The 20161-nt window shown below is 42.1% G+C and overlaps 1 protein-coding gene across 1 annotated transcript in view; it reads left to right on the top strand.

Moving 5' to 3' along the window:
• Window positions 1-359: 359 nt before the first annotated feature.
• Window positions 360-20161, top strand: part of MMRN1 (multimerin 1) — a 46684-nt gene continuing 26882 nt past the window's right edge. Inside the window, exons 1-2 of the mRNA XM_009936968.2 lie at window positions 360-877; window positions 18042-18161. Of these exons, the coding sequence (XP_009935270.2) occupies window positions 360-877; window positions 18042-18161 (638 nt within the window). The remainder of the gene's footprint in view (window positions 878-18041; window positions 18162-20161) is intronic.

Below are 20161 nucleotides of genomic sequence, written 5' to 3'. Positions count from 1 at the left end.
TCAGTTTTTATCCCTCAGGATTACTTCACACTACGTATTTTTCCACGTTTCTATTGTGCCATTAATCTTTATCCTGTGCCTTCTGCAGAAACGTCTTTCTTCCTCCCACAAAGGCTGCCAGACTCCCGCTCTCCAAGGGGTCACAGGTTGCAGAGGAATCCACAGAAACAGGAAACCAGGCTTCCTCAGTCAGTTTTGAAACACTAAAACCTGTTTCCTTTCTACAAAAATAAAGCCTGTCAGGGCATCCTCTGGGTAGGCTCACTCTATGAGCAGCAGCTCAGGAGGAGGGAGAAGCTACAGGATTTCTTACTTGGAAATAAATGTGAGATAAGTTGTAGCATTTACAAACCAGCAGAATGAAGGAGATAATCTTCTTGTTGCTTCTAGTGCACTTACAGAGTGGCAGCATTGGATTTAATACTCCAGGAAAGCTCTGGACCACAGGCCAGGGTGGTGAAACCCAGACAAGTCACTCAGACTTGACTCCTTCTCCAACTACGGCTGTGGGGTCATCCCATTCTGAGATCCAAGTGAGTGCCTCACAGGGACCTCCTTTTGCATCTTCAGGCAAGACTCTTGGAATGAAAGCAGTGAAGAAAACCTCCAATCCTACAACCTCTACTTCTGCAAGCCAGTTGAATGGACACAGTGACAGTAACTCTGACAAAGATCAGATGGGAAGCTCATCTAGCAGCAAAGGGACATCTCTACAGAGCAATGCTAGGGAGGTCCCTCTCCAGCAAGAGTTCGCTACAAGCTGGGATGCAGCTACAGGGAACAGATCTCTCAAACCATTGTCCCACAGCAGTGGTATCACCAGCACCCAGCAGGATGCCAACGCCGAAGCATCTGGCTTTCAAACTACCAGGGGAAAGTAAGGAGAGTTACATATTTTTTCTTGTCTCCTATGTACTGCTTAGGAATTGTTATTTTCCTTTCCCAGTGAAATAATTTGCAAAAGTTCTAGTACTTTCAGTATAATCTTTTTCTGAGCTTAAATACCATCCAAAACAAGCAAGGGACCAAACCTGCAGTATTTACTCAGTCAAAACCATCCATTTGTAACAGCGTAAGTGCTGCAATATTTTATTCCTCAGGGTGGTTATCTCAAAACCAACAGGAAAGTCATTATCACGTATGGGTAGGAAAAGACTACAATAAGATGCCTCCCTTTTTCATGCACAGTGAGATTTTGTGGGTTTTTTTTCCTTGCTATTCTTGTGGGTAAAAGAAATTGCAAATGCACTTTTACATTTAGAAATTATTAAAAATGATTGTGTTTGTAAACTGCTCCACTAAATTGAAAATACAAGCAATTAAGTGTACAAAACACATCAATATCTGACCATTTCAAACACCTTATTCTGTGATAAAAACTTAGGAAAAGTGGTGTTGCAGGTGAATGTGCATTCAGAAACGTATAACTTCATACATAATAGCTATGCATAACAGAGTATATTAAATTGTACTGTCTAGTTTTATTACTCTGGGACACTCAATTATTTTCTTTGTTCCCAATGTCTTCAGTTTTCAACGGGGATGTTAATACTGACTTTGAAGATGTTGCAAGGTTCATGTAATTGCTGATATATATTCAGATACTGGTAGAAAATGGAAGACACAAATGATTGGTTGTTTTCCATAGTGTTTATAGACAGTGTGCTTTCAGAATACAGATTTCTTCTTTTGATAGTGCTTGCCCAAATGTTAGCATCCAAAAGGAGGAAAAGCTCTTTCTCTCAAATTCGCACAAAAGAGAATAATTCGAACCTTACAAATACTCCTACAATTATCTTGCTCTGTATGGCTGTGAGCTAATGTTCCTTCAAGTCAATGAAAAAATTCCTGTTGACCTGAACATGTTTTGGATTATGCATAAGTGAAATGGTGCACAAAGACCCAAAGGAAAGGAGACCTTTAACTCACCTTGGAAGCGATACCGCAGTAAGGAGCTGTGCTTCCCAGATAGCTTTCCTAGCGTACTCCTCCAGTTGTGAAAGGGATCTGTTACAACACCTTACTACAGTGTTTGGCAGAGTGTCTGAGTTAACCTGAGTTAAATGGGTTCTTCTGACACACGACAGCTGGTAACTGCATCTCCACCAAAATAGGTCTTAACATATGCTAACCTTAGTCTCTAGCTTTCTCAGATTTGCCAGAAGTATTCCAGTGAAATAAATCTTCAGAAAAACTCTGTGAATCGGCAAGTATTGTTTCTACCTTTTACATAAGACAGAAATATAGAAAGCAAAAAAATTCATGTCTGGCAAACAAGGTCTCAATTTGTTTATCACAATGGCATGTGGTTGCAACTGCCGAGAGGCAAAATAAGCAAATCTTGTATTGGCTAGCACCTTATTTCATGAGTGGTCGAGGAGCAATCTGCTGTGCAACATGCATAAAGGTGTTTTGGGTTTTTTTTTGGAGTCCATCAAGCAAATTAGAGATAAAGCTAGAACTGCATCTCAAAGTTACAGGAATGTGTAGCAGCATGAAACCTGGATCCCCACTCTCTTTCTCAGACTGCTGGGCTATGTAGTCTTTCTGTAGCAAAAGTCTACAGTTCTAGGTGTGGCTGGATCCCTTTCACACTAAGATTCTTGTGTTACAAGCCTTGTCTTCCTACTGCATGTGAGTGTTTTTACCATCAGCTAAAGTGATTTTAGTTTTTCTTCCAGTTTTGTCACTGAGCTGGACTGTGACTTAAGTAAGCCACTTCACCATTCTGCCTCCCTTTCCCTATGAAGTAGACCTGGATGAATAATAAAGTCTCTTCTGACCCATATTTTAAGTAAAGTAATGAAAAAATGCCAAGTCTAGTGTGTTCAGTGTTACCGATCACTGCTGTGAAACACCTGGAAAGCTACTGCTGAGAAACTATGCATAACAACACAAGCACTTTTATTTATTATGTGCAGGTGTTATTGACTACACCCTAAATCCATTTCTAGCATATATTTTATTTTTTAAAAAAATTTTGCATCTTTATTGCAAATGAAATGAAAGAGATGCTGTAAAACTTCCAATAAAGACATACAGCTTGCTTTGAGCTTTACTCATTTAATGCCTGAGCATAGCATGAATGACTCAATTAGAAGATTTTGTAGTTGTAAAGTGTACTGCCTCTGAGGAAATTTGTAGGCACAATTTGCTTTTAGCTTTTACTTTGAATTAAAGCAGCTCTTTGGTTATAGTCTGTATTCCAACCTGCATTTTGAGTGACCTTGTAGGAGCTGCATGACTCTGTAATTCTTTACGGCAACCCATTGTGCTAACATATGTGCAGAGATGCTGATGTTAAGAGGCTCCATAGAGAAGGAACAACAGAGAAAGGTCAGGGAGAGACAAGAGGAAGGAAAACAAAACAAGAATGAGAATGTGTTTTTTAATATATTTGTTATTAAAAAAATAGCAGTATATGTACTGTGTCGGAGAGTCTCCAGGGCTGTCAGATTACCCACAAGGTACAATATGTGTCCATTGTATAAGACTAATCACCCAAATAGCCCTTTCTGAAGGAAGTCTTGTGCCTTACTGGCTTAATTACAAAGATAATTCTCTTGCTACCTCTATCCTAGATTATCTGAGGACAATATTACGTACACACATCACATGCATACTAGAACTAGATTAGAAAAAAGTTCTTCTGGTTCATTCTGTTTTTGCAAAATTCCTGTTAAAACATGAGAAGAGCATGATTTGGAAATATGTCATGGATTTTCAAAGTCTGCACCTGAAGAATATTTCTGACAGCCACCAAGTGTGGCAGACAGGACACACACAGCCAGGTATGGCAGCTAGCATCACCCCAGGGCCCATATCGCCAGGCACAGTCATGGTGATGCTGCAGTGCCAGGATCAAGCTGGGAAGGCAAATCAGTGAATCAAGATCAGGCCTTGTGACGGTGACCAGGGTAAGACACATCCCAGTGATCACTGAGCAAGTCCATAGTGATGGGGCAGGATCAAAGTCAAGCCAACATGTCAGCTTGCAGATCACGACTGGCAGAGGCATGATGTAGCCCTGGGGTGAGCTTCAGCGGGGCACCTGCGCCCATGGGCAGGGTGCATGAGTGGAGAGCCCACGTCAGGCCAGTCAGGGTGAATAAGACCCACAAGCATCATGAGGGTCCTGACAAGTTTCCATTTAATTTTATTGAAAGAAGTGCACTATTAGAACTGTCAGGATAAATTAATATTTTTTTCCCTACAGAAAGAGAACCGTATTTGCCACAGACCGTGACTTTATTTTAAAAACTCATGTCAGCTCGGCTTTTCATGTTCCAGCAGAACTTCTGGGGGCAGAGACGTACTGCAACAGACAGTCACTGAATGAAGAGCACAGTCAGTAGGGCTAAAGGCTCCAGATTCAAGGTTCTGCTGTTAATAAGGAAAACCTTTGCTTTGAACCTCTCTTTATCACATCCCAATGTGGTGTTCTAAGTGCTACATATTGGGCATATCCTTACCTCTAAAACCACTAACCTCTTTCTTAGTCTTCACTGGAATGAAATCCTGTTCTTTTGCAGTGAAGTGGAACAATTGTATAGCTAACCTTAGAATAGGTACAGGAGGACATAATTTATAGATTCTGTAGCCACCTGCTCTCAAACCATTTCAAAAGAGTGGTTTCTCTGGTGAGGTATCCCCCATTCTGGAAGGGCTTGCACCCAAGCTTTCAGAAGGATAAGGAAATGTCGTAGGAAGCACATCTGGAATGGCCTGAGCTGAAGGAAAATTCCTTTCTTCGCTCCTAGCAATGAATTTGACTTAAGCTCTGAAATGCAAGGCTTATGTCTCTACAGACAAATATGTATCTTTCTTTTCTTTCTACCTATCTCTGAATTTTCATGCTATCCACATCCATGAATAAAGAAATGCTGGAAAACCAGAGCTGTGCTTTAGCAGCAGCGAGAGTTCTTCTAGAGTTCACTGACATTAAATATGAGCACCAATTTGGTGTCAAAGAGGGAAATAGATGATACATTCTTTCTAAGGGAGTTTATGTGAGATACATCTTTTTTAGCTTGTGGAGAGAGAGAATTGCAGTCTTTCACAGTATAAAGCAGCTTAAATAAGAGTGGTGCCACAGAGCAAGTCTGAGGCTGAGTCCTGAGACTAGCACACCCATCCTTCCACTCTGAATACCATTTTATTAATTACTGTTCAAGGCAGCTCCTGAATACATGAGACATTCGTTCAGGCTGTAAATTAACCATGCTATCTCCAAACTGTCGGATGGCTCTGCATTATTCTTTTGTCTTCGTATGTGTGTATTACACATTTTCCAATTACCATGAATCCACAGAGGGTCTTCATAGACTTCCCCTGCCATTACCTTGGGTAGTGGTGAGGTGACAGTATTTTATTACTCAACACAGAAGGGTTTAATAAAGTCAGCACCAGGGACAGATTTGCTTAGCTGTCACACGTGGTAGGAGTGCTGAAATATTTCATTCTCATGACCAGACCTCTGCATTTCTCCCTGGAAATTGCTTTTTCCTGTAGCAGCTTGGTAGAATTTCTAGTGTACTGACAAATTAAAATGAATGCTTAAGCTCAGCAGATGGTTCAAATACACAAGACATGTAGAAACCCAATTTAACTGCCTAGTTAATGCAAGGTTCAGTCTCTTTTGATTATGTCAGTTTCTAATGGAGCAGAGAGAACAATTCTTGAATCAATTTCTTAAGATTTTGCATCACTGCGCATTTACAATAAATAAAGTCACGCAGGGCTTGGGTTTCTGCCTCACTAGGCGTATTCACTATGACCTGGGAGGAAGAACCTCTTACACTGGTACTTAGGTTGCCTTGGTGGCTAAGTGACATAGAGCTTTGACAAGCAGTGCTTGCTTTGCCCTCACAATGTTGTGTTCTAGCCATACAGAAGACCTTTGCGATGAGCCCCTCTTGTCCCACAGCATCTTGAATGTACTTCTGATGCTTGGCTGTAAGCCCACAATTTAATTTTCCTACACATGCTGAATGCAGTGTTACTCTCATTGCAGTCCTAAAGACCAAAGCAAACCGTTCACCCAAGTGTTGGTATTCACTACTTTATTGCTGTTTTATCCACAGAATAAACGAGGCAAAGGATATACTTACGCAGTTCCATAATGATGCATGTGGCATGGTACCAAGAAAATGTAACTGTCCAAAGAGAATTTTAACACAAGTATCTAGAGATCAGTGTTGTTTTCTGCACAGCTCAGGAGTAAAACAGTTAACAAATGACTGAGACTGATGGCATGAAGTAGCAAAACGCCTTACTGCATTGTGCAGATTGGATACTACTGCACACTGTACAACAGTACTCGTGTAGGGCAAGAGCTGCACAGGGTCCGTCCGATTCATTTTTATTTATATCAGTGCTATTATACCCCATGTATTGAGGAAATATTTTCCACTGCCGATGTCTCATGCACAGAATGAATTAGAGGGTCTGTTTACTCCAATGTGGTCGTCACTTTTCAAGCGGTTCCAGTGCCAGGATGGGAAGGAGTCATTGCGGGAGATGGTTTACCCGGCTTGCACTGCCTCCCAGAGAGACCCAGTGGGATGTTTTGTCTTTCAGAGACAGAAGAAATGGTAAACACATGTCAATGCAATTGTGAAATGTAGGTGACAAAACAATAATTTCTGAAAAACAGACAAAAAATCAGGAAGTAACATAATCCAAAGTTCCGGTTTTCTGAGACAGCCTTTCAGCAATGATGGCCAGGCAGAGTCATGACCGACTGTTTCCAGTAGCATGGGAAAGCTAGCACGAGGAAGAAAAAAATATCGCTTCTCTGCCCAGGTTGCTTTTGAGACACTCATAAGGTACTTACAAAAGACAAAAAGCCCCAGCATCTTTTTCTGTTCGCCTCCTCAGAGTCTGGCTATTAAGTTTTCTATGACCAGATTCAGACAAGGCAGTACTATACAGAAGATTTCTGAAATTTTTTATATAATAAAGGTTTCTGTTCATCTCATTACACTAACTACTGCTTTAATGCTCATACTTTCCTTTACTCTTACTCTTTGTTTCATCTGCCATGGGAACAGCGAGGATTAGAAATAGGCTGTTTTCCATCCCTGCTGATGTCTCTTGACCCCTTTACATAGATTAGGGTTATTGCAACAAACTGGGCACAGTGTTAGGACTTGCCTCCCAGTCACTGCAAACATTCGACTCTTTGCAGCATTTCATTTAAGGTACACCAGAAATGCCTGCTCAAGTCTGCACAGAAAATATGCATTCTTACAAATCTGAATATGATTAACATTTCAGAAAACTAACACTAATTCTTAGAATAGATGTGGCAGGGAAAAGAACAGCAGCAAGGTGTCCCCACATGTTTTCCAAAGGCATTATCTGTGTTGCCAGTTAGAGAATGCAAGTGTTTCAAAAGACAATTTTTCTGCCAAATCCAGAATCATCTATTCTGTATTACACTCTTGGTAAATAACAGCATACAGGTTATGAGGAAAAGCCTGGGAAAAAAAATCACCTTGAATTTCATGGAGTTTGGCTCAGATCCTTTTTGTTCAAGAGCCCCCTAAGAAATCAGTCAGTGACAGCGTAAAGATATAGGTCTGCATGAGTAAGTGTCAAACCAGGTACAAAGCAAATGGAAAGGCATTTAACCATTTAATGAAGCTAAATAAGAAAAGAGAAGTTGCCCAGAACAAAATTATAAACAGATTAAAGAACGACGTTCATCACTGAAATTTTTGAAAATTTTTGTTTTGTCACTTACAAAGGCTTATTTTTTTGTCAGTATTTCTCAGTGTGGAGAAGCCATCACTGACATACTGCAGTTTCCTTTTTTGTAGATTAGAAAAGGACTGAAAAAACAGTGAAAATTAGTACCCCTGAAGGTCATCTGAGAAGCAGTGACAGTAAACTAAACCAGAAATAGCTTAATGAATTTGGTACTCCGGGTCTATTATGTGATGGAAAATAAATTTGTATTCCCAAGGGAAAAATGCAGAATTAAGACCCTCTTAAAGAGCAGTTTGTCTGGGTTTTGAATGTGTTTCACTGGCTGATTCTCAAAGTAGGTTATTCGATATCTTCTCAAAAGTTTAAATTCTATCTTTGGGAAAGTTTGATTATTTTGAAGGGCTCTGATCACAGGGAGGGAGATAAGGTCTAAAAGAGCCAATGTGGTTTACAACACAACAACTTCTTAAATGCTAATATAGATCAGCGAAGTTCTAAATAAGTGGAAGCTGTGAATTAAATTTTGCAGCACAAGGTAGGACACAAAATCAGTCACAACAGTAAATAAAAACTTGGATGAGACAAAGAGGCTGTTCACAGTCCAAGGCTTCAGCACTGTACATACAAAAATAGGAAATGAATGGTGAGAGTAGAATTTGTGTTTTGTAATAGACAGGACAAAATGTCAGGACCCCAAGTCCTGTAAAAAAGCATTAAACAAATGGGATGACTCCCCCCACCTGATACTTCAGTGTCAACAAGTCAGCTGTTTCCCAGGGCTAAAAACACAACCTATAACATATTTTACCATCACAGACTATATTATGTCACACATCAAATGCACTTTTCAGAGGCTGCCCAGGGTTGCTATCCCAACCATAAAACAGATTTCCCAGTTTGTTTATGGTCACTCCTGTGATCGTTTAACCCCAGCTGGCAACTAAGCACTACACAGCCGCTCACTCACCCCTCCAGTCTGCTCCCTGGTGGGGTGGGGAGGAGAATCAGGGGAAAAAAAGTGAAACTCGTAGGTTGAAATAAAGACAGTTTAATAGGACAACAAAGGCAGAAGTAATAATAATAGAATATGCAAAACGAGTGATGCACTGTGCAATTTCTCACCACCTGCACACCAATGCCCAGCCTGACTCCAAGCAGCAATTCCCTGCCCCGGTCAACTCCCCCAGCATGATGTCATATGGTATGGAATATCCCTTCGGTCAGTTCGGGTCAGCTGTCCTGGCTGTGCTCCCTTCTAGCTTCTCATGCATCTCCTCAGTCAACAGAGTATGGAAGCGAAAAAATTCTTGACAGTATAAGCATTACGTAGCAATAACTAAAAACATCTGTGTGTTATCAACGTTATTCTCATACTAAATCCAAACCACAGCACTATACCAGCTACTAGGGAGAAAATTAACTCTATCCCAGCTGAAACCAGGGCAAGTCCCTACTGAGTACGGAATTTTTATTTCTGCTGATCTTTATACATTCAGAGTAAAGGAACCCCCAAAATTACCTGAATTTGGTTTATAATTTCTCTTTGAACTAGAGCTTATATTTTTGAACAACGACTGATGTTCATTTAAAGATACAGAATTTACCCTGTCACTAGTATCAAAAAGGTGAGAGGTCTCTGTAGTCACCTAGTGGAGTTCAAAGGAAGTTGCTGCAACCAAAACCTGGTCTCCCACACAACAGCCAAAAACCCTTGTGAGGATGCTTTCTGTCCTCATAATCTGAGTGTTTACATTGTGTCAATCGACATTATCTCTCCTTATCCAAACATGGCAGGTTGTTTCAAGCAAACTGAAAATATTTCACAGCAATGTACTTTCAGGCAACCTAAATTCAGGGCCTATAGTCTGTTCTTTGCGTAACAGTCTCTCAAACTGGGAAAGATCCTAGCTGAAAAAAAAAAAAAAGATAGAAAAAGTGGATTTCTTCCACACCACGTGAGTATATGTTTTCACGTATGAATGCCTTTAACTTGCTGTATTCAGCAGAACAATCATATCACCCAAAGGAGATAAGACATATGTGCAAAGATCACAGGATCATTCAGGCTGGAAGAGACCTCAGGAGGTCTCTAGCTTGATCTCCTGCCCACAGCAGGGCCAGCTGTGAGATCAGGTTGTTCAGGACTTGATCCATCCAGTCAGGTACTGAGCTCCACGCTCTGGGCTGGTGACAACTCAGCCTCTCTGGGCCCTGCTCCAGTGCCTGGGTGTCCTCATGGGGAACAAGTTTCTCATACTCAGTCTGAACCTCTCATTTCAGTTTGGCCCTGTAGTCTCTTGCGCTCCTGCCGTGTATTACTGGGAAGAGCCTAGATCCAGCTTCTAAGTAGCTTTCCAGGAGGGTCTGGGGGTCTGCTGTTAGGTGCCCTCAAAGCTGTCCCTTCCCATCCTGAACAAGCCCCGGTCCCTCAGCCTCTCTCACCAGGCATCTACTGACTCCAGATGCTCGTTGCATCTTTCCACATCCCCTTTGACGAGGTGTAAAGGACAATACAAAATGAGGACAGGTGTAGAATTGAGAGCAGCATTTCAGAATTCTGTGAAATATCAATAAACTGCATACAATGTGAATGAGGCACAACCACCAAGCCATGCCCAGACTTTGAGAACGGCTCCAGCTCCAGGTCCTTTTGTATTCCTTCAGCAACACAACAATCTCATTTCCATGATTCAGTGATATTCCGCTGCGCTGATTCAATAGCATTTCTATTAAAAGCCAGGTAATTTAATTCACTCACGGATAACTATAACTCATTTTCAGATATAATATGAAAGGGGCAGAACAAAACTTATACTCTTTGTGGCCTGACTGCCACTGGTGGCTTTCCTGCCGAAGTGGCTTTAGGACCACTTACAAGGACCTGTGCGTACAGGCAAGCGGAAGCAGTGGTGCACAGGTACCTAATACCCCGTAGCTGGCAGTTTTTGTGAGGGCTTGCTTGGGTTTTTTGCTTGGCTCATGTACCCAAAGCACAGTTTACATTGGAAATTTGCTGTGGAAGGGGTCCTTGCAGTCTCATAAACTTCCACTCACCCTCTCACCCTAAAGAAATTCTAATTTTTTGACGTTAGTGTAAACTGTACCTCGCTTTTCAGCAACACCTGGTGTCACAGCGTCAAGAGCAATGGCTCAAAGCCTGCTGAAGTTAAACAAAACGTTCCCATTGGCTGCAAATGTATTCGGAGCAACCCCGCCACAGACCAGGCAACTCAACCAGCCGGCAGTCACAGCACTCCTGCTTTGGAGTTCAGCAAATTTACTTCTCTTGCTGCCCTGCTTCCTGCAGGCCCCCTGCTCTCCCGGGAGCTCCGCAGAAGGCCGCGGAACTCTCCCTGACCGCTGGCGCCGGTGACCCGTAAGAGCTAAACCCGAATTTACACGGCCACGACACCCACCCGGCCCCCTCAGCCGCCGTGAGCGCGCAGGCGGTGGCGGACAGACGCGCCCTAACCGCCACCCGCCTCTTCCCGCCTCCGCGGGCAACGGCCGCCACCTGCCGGCCCTGCGCGGCACCGCCTCGCCCCGCCTCGCCCCGCCTCGCGTCCCCTCACACCGCCTCCCCTCACACCGCCTCCCCTCGAGCCGCCGCCGCCGCCTCTCACACCGCTACCGCCTCACGGCACCGGGGCGCAGCCCCGCGGCAGAGCCGGCCGCCGGGTGGGGCGGGGGAGGCCTCGGCCGGGCGCCGGCTTGCGGGCGGGGCGCATAGCGGGGGCTCCCGCACGGTAGTGGCAGCCCGCGGAGGGGCGGTGGGGGGAAGGAGGCCGGCACACCTGCGGGTGGGAGCGGGCGGCTCAGGCGGGGCAGCCGGGCTGCCCCGGACGAGGTGGTAAAGCGGGGCTTAATCCCTGCTGATTGCGAATTAGGCGGCGGTTGTAAAGGCGCTGGCAACACGCCGGAGCAGCTGTGACGAGTTTAAGGGCCCTTGAGTGTCCCCGGAGTCAGGAATCTACGTAAAAGCACGTGTTTATGCAGCCACTTCAAACCCAGCAGGGCATTTTTCGTCACACAAAGTCAAGTCCGGCTTCAGAAATCCGCACAAAAAATTAAGAAACCGTATGTGCTGCTTCTGAAAGCTTAAACGGCGACTGCTGAGACATTACCAACTCTTCATCTCCTAGCTGTGCGTCGCAGGGCAGGTGTCCGTAGGCCGCAAGGCGTCGTTCTGACGGCGGCGAAGTTGCTATTTGCAGGGAATCGCATCTGCTTGAAGCTGCAAGATGTTACGCATTAATTCACACCGTGTGTATATATGTATATATATCTCTCCATATCACAAGGTTGATGTAAATCGCCGAGGACGAATCAGTCAGGTTACTACAGTAATCTGTTTTACGCTGTGGGAAATCAGCTTTTTTCCAGCTGAGGGAAACACCTGTATTACTGGTACATACTCATGTAGACTGGGCTTTGGGCTTCTTTGCCGTGGACAGGCTGTGGGCAGTCCTTGCTTACGGTTGCCCCCAAGCTACCTCTGTTTCACAGTTATCTCTGGGGTGCATCCTTTCTGTTTTCTGGCCAACTGCAGAAGTGAAGAAATGCTTTACGGGAACGTTTTCTCTATGGAAAAAGAAGCAGGACTGGTACAAGCAGAAGAGAACTCTTCCGAGAGGGTATTGACGCAAGATCTGAATGAGCTGGATGGGACGTGTAGGATCCCAAGAGCTAAAGCCAGGCTCAAAGGCACCATCTGGGTCCCACCCATGAGCTTCCAGTTGTAGGTCCTCGGCTTCAGCTGTGTGGGCAGGCTCCATGGCCCATTAGCTACTGAGGACTTTGAATTTGCAATAGCCATAAACCCCAGAGGACTCAGTCCTGCCAAGGCTACAGAGTAACATGCTTATTGATTGCAAAAGAAACAAATCCTGCTCTTCGTACTATGCCCTACTTCTCGGATAGGGTCAAACCACACTGGAGGCAGGGTTGGGGGTAGCAATATTTTGATTCGAGCTGGAAATACTGCTGCAAACATCACAAGCAAAGAGGTGATTTCAAAGGCCCAAGGACTCAGAGGTACTCTCCCATGCCTCACTACCAGTGAGTTTTCCTGGCCAATACATGCAAGAGGAGAATGAAATCTGTCACATGGGCTTTATGCCAGTTGGGGACTTGCACCGCTCTCTCCAGTCTGGATTTCTGTTGTACGTTGCAAGGATTTTGTCTTGTTTTTAAATACAGCTTTCCTCATTGAAAACAGGCTTGATTCAACAGAAACATCAGGCTTCTGCAGCTCTTGACAAAATCTGCGTGTTAGGATCCTGTGTTGCTGATCTGGAATATATTATTTTGTGGAGGGTAAAGAGGATTTTCAGGTTTGAAGTCCTGTTATGCAAATCAATTGTCTTCTGTTCTGGCTTTGCATTAACACAGCCTGTCATAGTTCTTCCGCCACACTTCATCTTCTATTTCCAAATCTACATTTTTTCAGACAATTTGATTTCAAAATTGTATTTACATTCTTAACATCTCTTAATGAGCTTATTTCATTGGTAGCATAAACCTAATTAGGAGTCACACCAGGGGCTCTTTTGCTGTGAATATTTCTTCCAGTTTAGCCTGATCAAAGATTGCTGGGCCATGTAAGAACCACAGCTTCAGACATTGTACTCAGGTAGCTTAAGAATGAGTTAAGTATTTTAAACAGAAACAATCTGCTCAAGTTGAGTTAAATTTTTGATACAGACCAGAGGCTGAGTTCTGACTATTTTTAAAAACCAGGAGCAGTCCTTAACTGGTGCATTTGGGATGTATTGTACCATGTTTTCCTTTGCAACTCCAAATGGGCAAGTTCCAAAAGCTGTTACTTTGAAGCTAGCTACCCTTGATAATAATGATAATTAGTGGATTTACATTCTGTATTTTGGAAAGTAGTTTTTTTTTTTGTAACTGGACTCTCTGCATTCCAGGGCTTTCATGTATTTTACAATTGCTTTTTATGCCTGTTTTCATTTTTTTATCTTTTCATTGACTACATTTGCTCAGATCTAAAATGGAATTCAATTACCAAAAATTATACCACAACTGTGTGCACTGCAGTAAAGGTCGTCACTGAGAACGCTGCTATATGCCTTCTGCTTAATCCCTTTCTCTGATGAGTTGTTGGGTCTGCATGCGAGGGTAGAGCGCAGGCTGGGGAGCCACGAGCTCAAGTCCTAACCTCACCGCTGGCAAATTACAGCACAGATATTAAAACTCAGCTCCTGTATTTGGGTTCATGATTTGCAGAGGTGGTCAGCTTGGCACTCAGCTGCCCAAGGTGTTAGCTCTTCATTCCTCACTTTCCAGGCAGCTAATGTGTAACAGTAAAATAGGTATGGTACTGCATAACTGCTTGAGGTGGTGTTATCACTTCAGGTGTCTTCTGGTCAGTCTTCATATGTTATCGGTTAATTTCTAGAGTTATTCAGGAATTAATCTGTTTACTTTCTCTACACAGAGTTTAAATCATAAGCAAATCATAAGTAAACCACGATAGTTAGAGCTCCTCCTGAATAGACTGCTGTCGGTCTGGCCCAGTATCCCTGTCTCCATCTGTTAATAAAAGTTTAGTATCCCACTCATATGCTGGGGGATTCTTCTCTTTTTTTAAGTTTTTTCTGTGCTGCACTTTCAGAGAAAAAATAACAGTTTTTAATATTGGGTATGAATATGCAGAACTGTCACTACAGCTGTGAAATGGAAGAGACCTCATGCCCATAGTGGGAAAGGTGCTCAGTGGTAGTGCCATGGGCAAGCTACAAACCTTGATGGCCCAGAGCAACCTCACTTGAAACCCCCACTCATGGGCCGGGGGCTCCATTTAAGTCCAGGCTTGAGCCTGTTCTCCGTATAAAGGTGCTTATCACTAGCAGTCTTCTTGCACCTGACTTGTTACCTAGCTTCTGTCTGATACTTGCTGGGCTGTTAGTTGGCCTGTTCCTGTCACCCTGCTGCTGTTTGCCTGTCTCTGGTGCTGCAGTACTGTACACTGCTGGTGAGGTCATTGCCTAGCTCATGTAGTCGTCTCCCTCACCTTCCGTTAGGAAGAAACCCTGCCCTTGCTGCTCCCTGATGCTTGGCAAGGAAGCCCCATGGAAGAGCTGTCTTCCTGGTCGTGCCTGTAAGGGAGACCTGCTATGTCCTGCTCCTAATGAGCGCTTGGCCGGAGGGGTGCCTATCCTCTCTTGCTGCTACAGAGGTATGCTGGAAGGTATGGAGCTACAAGCTCGCTCTCTGACTAACTGTTGGCAGTCTTTAACTGCAAATATCATTATTATTTAGTTACTACTGCTAGTCTCTGTGTGATATAGGAGACTGTAAAGGACCCATGCACCCCAGCCAGAGGGGTGGTGTAAGTTACTTCATGCAAAACTCAAAAGACTTAAGTGTCCTTTTGATTCTGCAAATTTGATGTGTCCCAAACTGGCAGAGTTGCTCCTGGCTTCCACAGTGGGAGTGAGAAGAGCAACTAATCTTTAAGCTTATGGTTGAGAGCTGCATTTAATTTTTAGCAAATATTGCTTTGTGGAGTCTCTAATTTATAGACACAGACAAAAGGCTATATAGCTAGAGGAGACAGAACATAAAGGAAACATCAAAAAAAAGTGCAGCCTTTTTATACCCAAGTAAAACAAAATATTATCCTAATGAAAAAAACTCTCAAGGAAGTGAAAAGTGAGTGAGTGAAAACATATCAAAGAAAGAGACTCAGTAAAACCCCATTTTGTATGAAACATATTACTCATCAGTTAAACAGTATGTGTTGTGTGAGGGAGCACCACAATATGATACTGACAGCAGAAAAACTGAGGTTCAGTCTGTTGGCCTTACTTAGCATCTTACTTCCTAGTTTATCCTGATGTTTTCTCAGGAATCATTTTCCAAGTAAAGGACTGCTGACTTTAATGGGGGTACACTGATATGATCTCAGTAGGCAAAAGCAATCACTTAAGGATAGACATTGATACTATTTTGTGTTTTGTGCAGTTATTCTTGTTTGAAGCACTGTACTAATGCCAGTTAAGTAAATGGAACTAATGTGTTCTTAAATGTATTTTGATTTCCACTGTAAGGAGCACATATCAAGATACTGATTGAATGGCCAGCTGGGTAACATAAATATATATTTCCTTACTGGGTTATGAAACACTGGCAGAACTACTATAACTGGAAGCTAAGGTCAGCAGCAAAATATGCCCTAGGAAGATGAACTTTAAGTTCTCATATGCAAGTATTGATATGGAAGTACTTGCAAGTTCACCAGCCCTACAACTGAAACAGTAGCTTGTCGCTTAGTTGCCAAGTCAAAAATGAAATATGTTTCAGTGTGGATAGGGGAATAATGTACGACCCTGAGAAAGGCTGTACCAAGTTCGGGGTGGAGAAAAAGTCTCTAGTAGAGCAAACAGACATTTATTCCACCAGCAGAAATGCAGTAATACTTTCTTCAGGATGCCTTCCAATCTGCAGCTGGGGGATTTCCTGAGATGGAGGTTATAGCTACAGATTTATGTTTTATAGCTACAGATTTATGTTTAAAAACCCACAAACCAACAACACTCTAATGGCATGTTCTTTCATGAAATCATTTAACTGCTTTTTAAAATCCATTTTGGCTTACCAGACTTCTAAATCTGGCACAGTCGATGTTTGTGGAAACACCACCCCGACCTTTTTTTTTCTTTAGGTTTAAACCTGTTCTGTTTTGATGCCTCTTTGTCATAACAAGACCAACTGAATAATGAATGCCATGACTTTCCATCCCTCCTGCTCTTCATCTTATATTTGTATCTTTCTTTTCACCTCTCTTCAGGATGTAGGAATGAACCTATATTCTGTATTCAGTGGGCTAACCATAAACTCATATGCAGCAACAAGGAGTTGATGTACTGAAACAGTGGTAACTTCTGTTTGTTCTCTAGCCCTTCCCTGATAATTTAATGTGTTTGATTCTCTAGTTTAGTTAATACAAAATACTAAATTGGCATATTCAATGAGCTAATCACAATGACTTCAAGATCTTTTTTCTAGTAATAGTTAAATTTAGGTAGTCATACTGCCTGTATAAGGCTATCTTTATTTGTGCCTGACTCTGTATTACAAGACCCTTTTCTGACACTTAGTTATATGGAAATTTAGTATCATGAGATTTCCACAATTCTTCAAGATCACCTTTAGGTTTACTATAAGGGACAATTTTGCACAGCTCTGTATAACTCTATCATCTCCCTATTCACCTACTTTCCCTCTCATTAATGAATTTAATGTCTGTTACAGATTCGTGTGGAGTTCTGCTGATAAACCTCTTCTTGAGAAAGCTAACTAGTCTTTCATCTTTCTGATGTAGTGCCTTATTAATCTATAGCAGGATCTAACCTCTTACTATGTGACAGATTGCTTCCCCCCTCGAATAGCTTTTGTTGAGTGACCTTGCCAAAAGCCTCTGAAAATCACCCCTTTATCTACCTGCTTTCGATTCAAAGAATATAAATAAATTTCTGAGGCATGATTTCCCTAAACAAATCTGTCCCGAACCATTATTCCATCTATAGTTTCTACGTAATTCTGTTCTTTACTGTAGCTTCTACCAAGTCACCTGGTTTCAAAATACAATCTAACAGTTTGCAGTTTCTTGCAGTCTCCTTAGAATCCTCTTAAAAAACCCCTAAACCTGGCCTTGCACTTGCTGGCTTCTACGTCCTGTGCTGCAATGATCAGGAGTTTGATCATTTCGTGTGTGACTTGCTTCTCTGGGTGGGTAGCCAGTGGCGCAGGTAATCGTGGAGCTATGGCACGTTCTTGCTGTGTGTGGCTCTGACCTCAAAGTGCACTGCAAAACACAGTCTACATGTACTCACAATAATACTGGGGAAAGAGAGGAAGAGTAGAAAGGTCTATCCATAAAGTGAAAGTAATGGATGGTTAAAAACCTTACTAAACAGTCCTGTGAATTCTGGATAAACAGTTTCTGTAATCTGACATGTAAGTCTGTTTTAAGACCTGTCATTACCACAGTCTAGAAGAGGTTCTTTGTACTTGGTGGTCCACAAACATTTACAAAGAAAAATTTAGATTTGCAGTATAAATATACGTAGAGATGGAGAAATGGTTGTCTGTTGTCTTTGTTGTTAATGGGTAGCTGAAGCACAAAGACTTAAGTAATTGCCCAAGACTACGCTGGCAGTCTGAGAGAAATCAAAACTAATTTTCATAACTTAGCCCTATCCCTAAGTTATGGGTTTAACTTTCCCCTTTAAGTATCACATATCATCATATTGTGGAAAATGTTATTTGTAATTTTAATTATATTTACCTTCTGTCTCTTACAGGAACTGGTGTGCTTATGTCCATACCAGACTCTTACCCACAGTGGTAACGGACAACTTGGAAACCTTCTCATCAGGCAGAGTGAAGCCTTGCCCTTGGCGTATTGGATCCTGTGCTCAGAGGTGTGTAGAACTAGGAAGAAAGAGTACTTGCAAGTACTTTAATTATCACCAGCTGCATAATTAATTCAACCATGATTTTAGAAATGAAAATGAAAACAGGAGGGAGCAGATAAACAGGATTTCTGGTCTCAACATGTTCCTGTAGCGAGTATAAAATCTCATGACTGGGCAGTGTCCTTGAGCTCCACAATGCAGGCTTGGCGTGCCTTCACTCTTGCACCCTCTGATCAGATCAAAGTCTTCAAGTAAGCCCACTGCCTGTTCCCCTCTTCTGGAGTACTGCAAGGAAAGGTGCACATGTACAAAGCTTTAAAGCACACGTGGGAAACAAAATCCTTTCTGTGCAGTTTTCCAAACTTGTGCTTTGTTGAAGAAAAAGGCTTCCCCCGAGAGGCATAAATATTTTTGTTGTTTTCTCTCTGGTGGGTGCTTATTTCTGGCACAGCTTTGGTCAGGCAGTGAACCTAGAAAAGTAATTGGCCTGGATACCACTTGTAAATAATGAGTCTGTTAAACGTATTCAGACCATCCTTAGTGGTTTGGGTGCCTTATTGCATCCTCCAAACATTAGATTTCAATAGTAAATGAAATTGGGTTTTAAGACATGGGCCCAGAAAATGGCAAACTGAAACAGGTGGTAACATATTTTTCCCTTGAAAAATTTCAAAAGCCTCTTACAAATCAGGATGACTGTTCTGAGAATTGTCCTGTAGGTGGTATGGCAGAACACGCTGAAAGCTTTGAGGTGAAAGGAGGAGTAGAGTATCCTCAGGATCTGTTGACTCTGAAATACAGTTAATGGTATTGCAAAACCATGGAATGGAACCTGTGGTTGAAATGTTGCCATTTTTTCTTCTAATTCAATCTAGAAGAATCACAAGAACTTGGATTTCTTTTTTGTAGGAAAATAATTAGCTCCTTGTGCTGCTCCTGCACAGGTCTCTACTATATACAGTTCTGGGGCTTGTCTACGTGGAGAGTTATTTTAGAAATAGCTATTCCTGATTAACTCCTTTCATTGACACTTCATTTTTGGTGCTTTTTAGGAATGGATTATGCTAATCCAGGATAAGGTAATTTTATCATAAAATAAGACCATCCACACAACAAAAGAACCGAGAACTCTCTTGATTTCAGTTCACCTTTATTGAGTTTTTGCTGCTGAAAAAGCCATTTCTCAGACGCATAGCTGGTTGGGGACAGATGCAAAGCTCCTGCCAACTACTATGAATTTTAATATATATAATATTACATCCCTTGGGAAGGGGTGACAAGATTAACTACAGTGTAAAACAAGATGTCATTTTTTAATTCATTGGAAGAATATTTTTTGAACTGACAGTCTTCAAATTTGTCCCCCTTTCTGGAATGATTTAGACAGTGTCTGTGTGTCCAAAACAGTTCTATAACCATTTTTATCATTGTATTTTCTGAGATGTGAGGTATGCTTCATGGTAGTGTTTAGTAACTAGCAGAACTGTGATATTCTTTTTATTCAAACTTTGTATTTAACATATTAAAAGAGGCAAGTAAAGTTGCTGTAGTTAGTTTCTTCTGCATGCCCTACTGCAGCGTGTTCATTTTATACTGACTTCTCTGTGAAGTTAAATCTACAAGAAGTGATGGGGTAGCCAGGACATGCAGAATGTGTTGGAGCATAGAAACAAAATTGCTGCTGCCTCTGCAGTTACATACTTTAACAGTAGTAACTGAGGCATCACAGCTGCATAGCCATACCCTCCTTACATTGCCTTCCAGAGCGGAAATTTTTATGCTTTATTCGATTAATGCTTGTATGGTCTTGTTTAAAATAACCAGAATGGAAGGCTTCCAGTGTGCACTAAATGTGAAAGTGGCATAAATTCACCATGAATGCTTTTTTCATTGATTTCAAAGAAAACAGTGTTTCATAATTGTATTTTTGGGTCACTCTGTCCAGTTTAGTAGATATTAATTATAATATCTTCCATAAAAGTTACCAGTATTTTACTTCTGAGCAA

Source organism: Opisthocomus hoazin, chromosome 5 (genome assembly GCF_030867145.1).
Source record: "Opisthocomus hoazin isolate bOpiHoa1 chromosome 5, bOpiHoa1.hap1, whole genome shotgun sequence".
NCBI classification, from domain to species: Eukaryota; Metazoa; Chordata; class Aves; order Opisthocomiformes; family Opisthocomidae; genus Opisthocomus; species Opisthocomus hoazin.
Note: the sequence above shows the minus strand (reverse complement) of the source record. Positions and strands in the feature narration are given on the sequence as shown.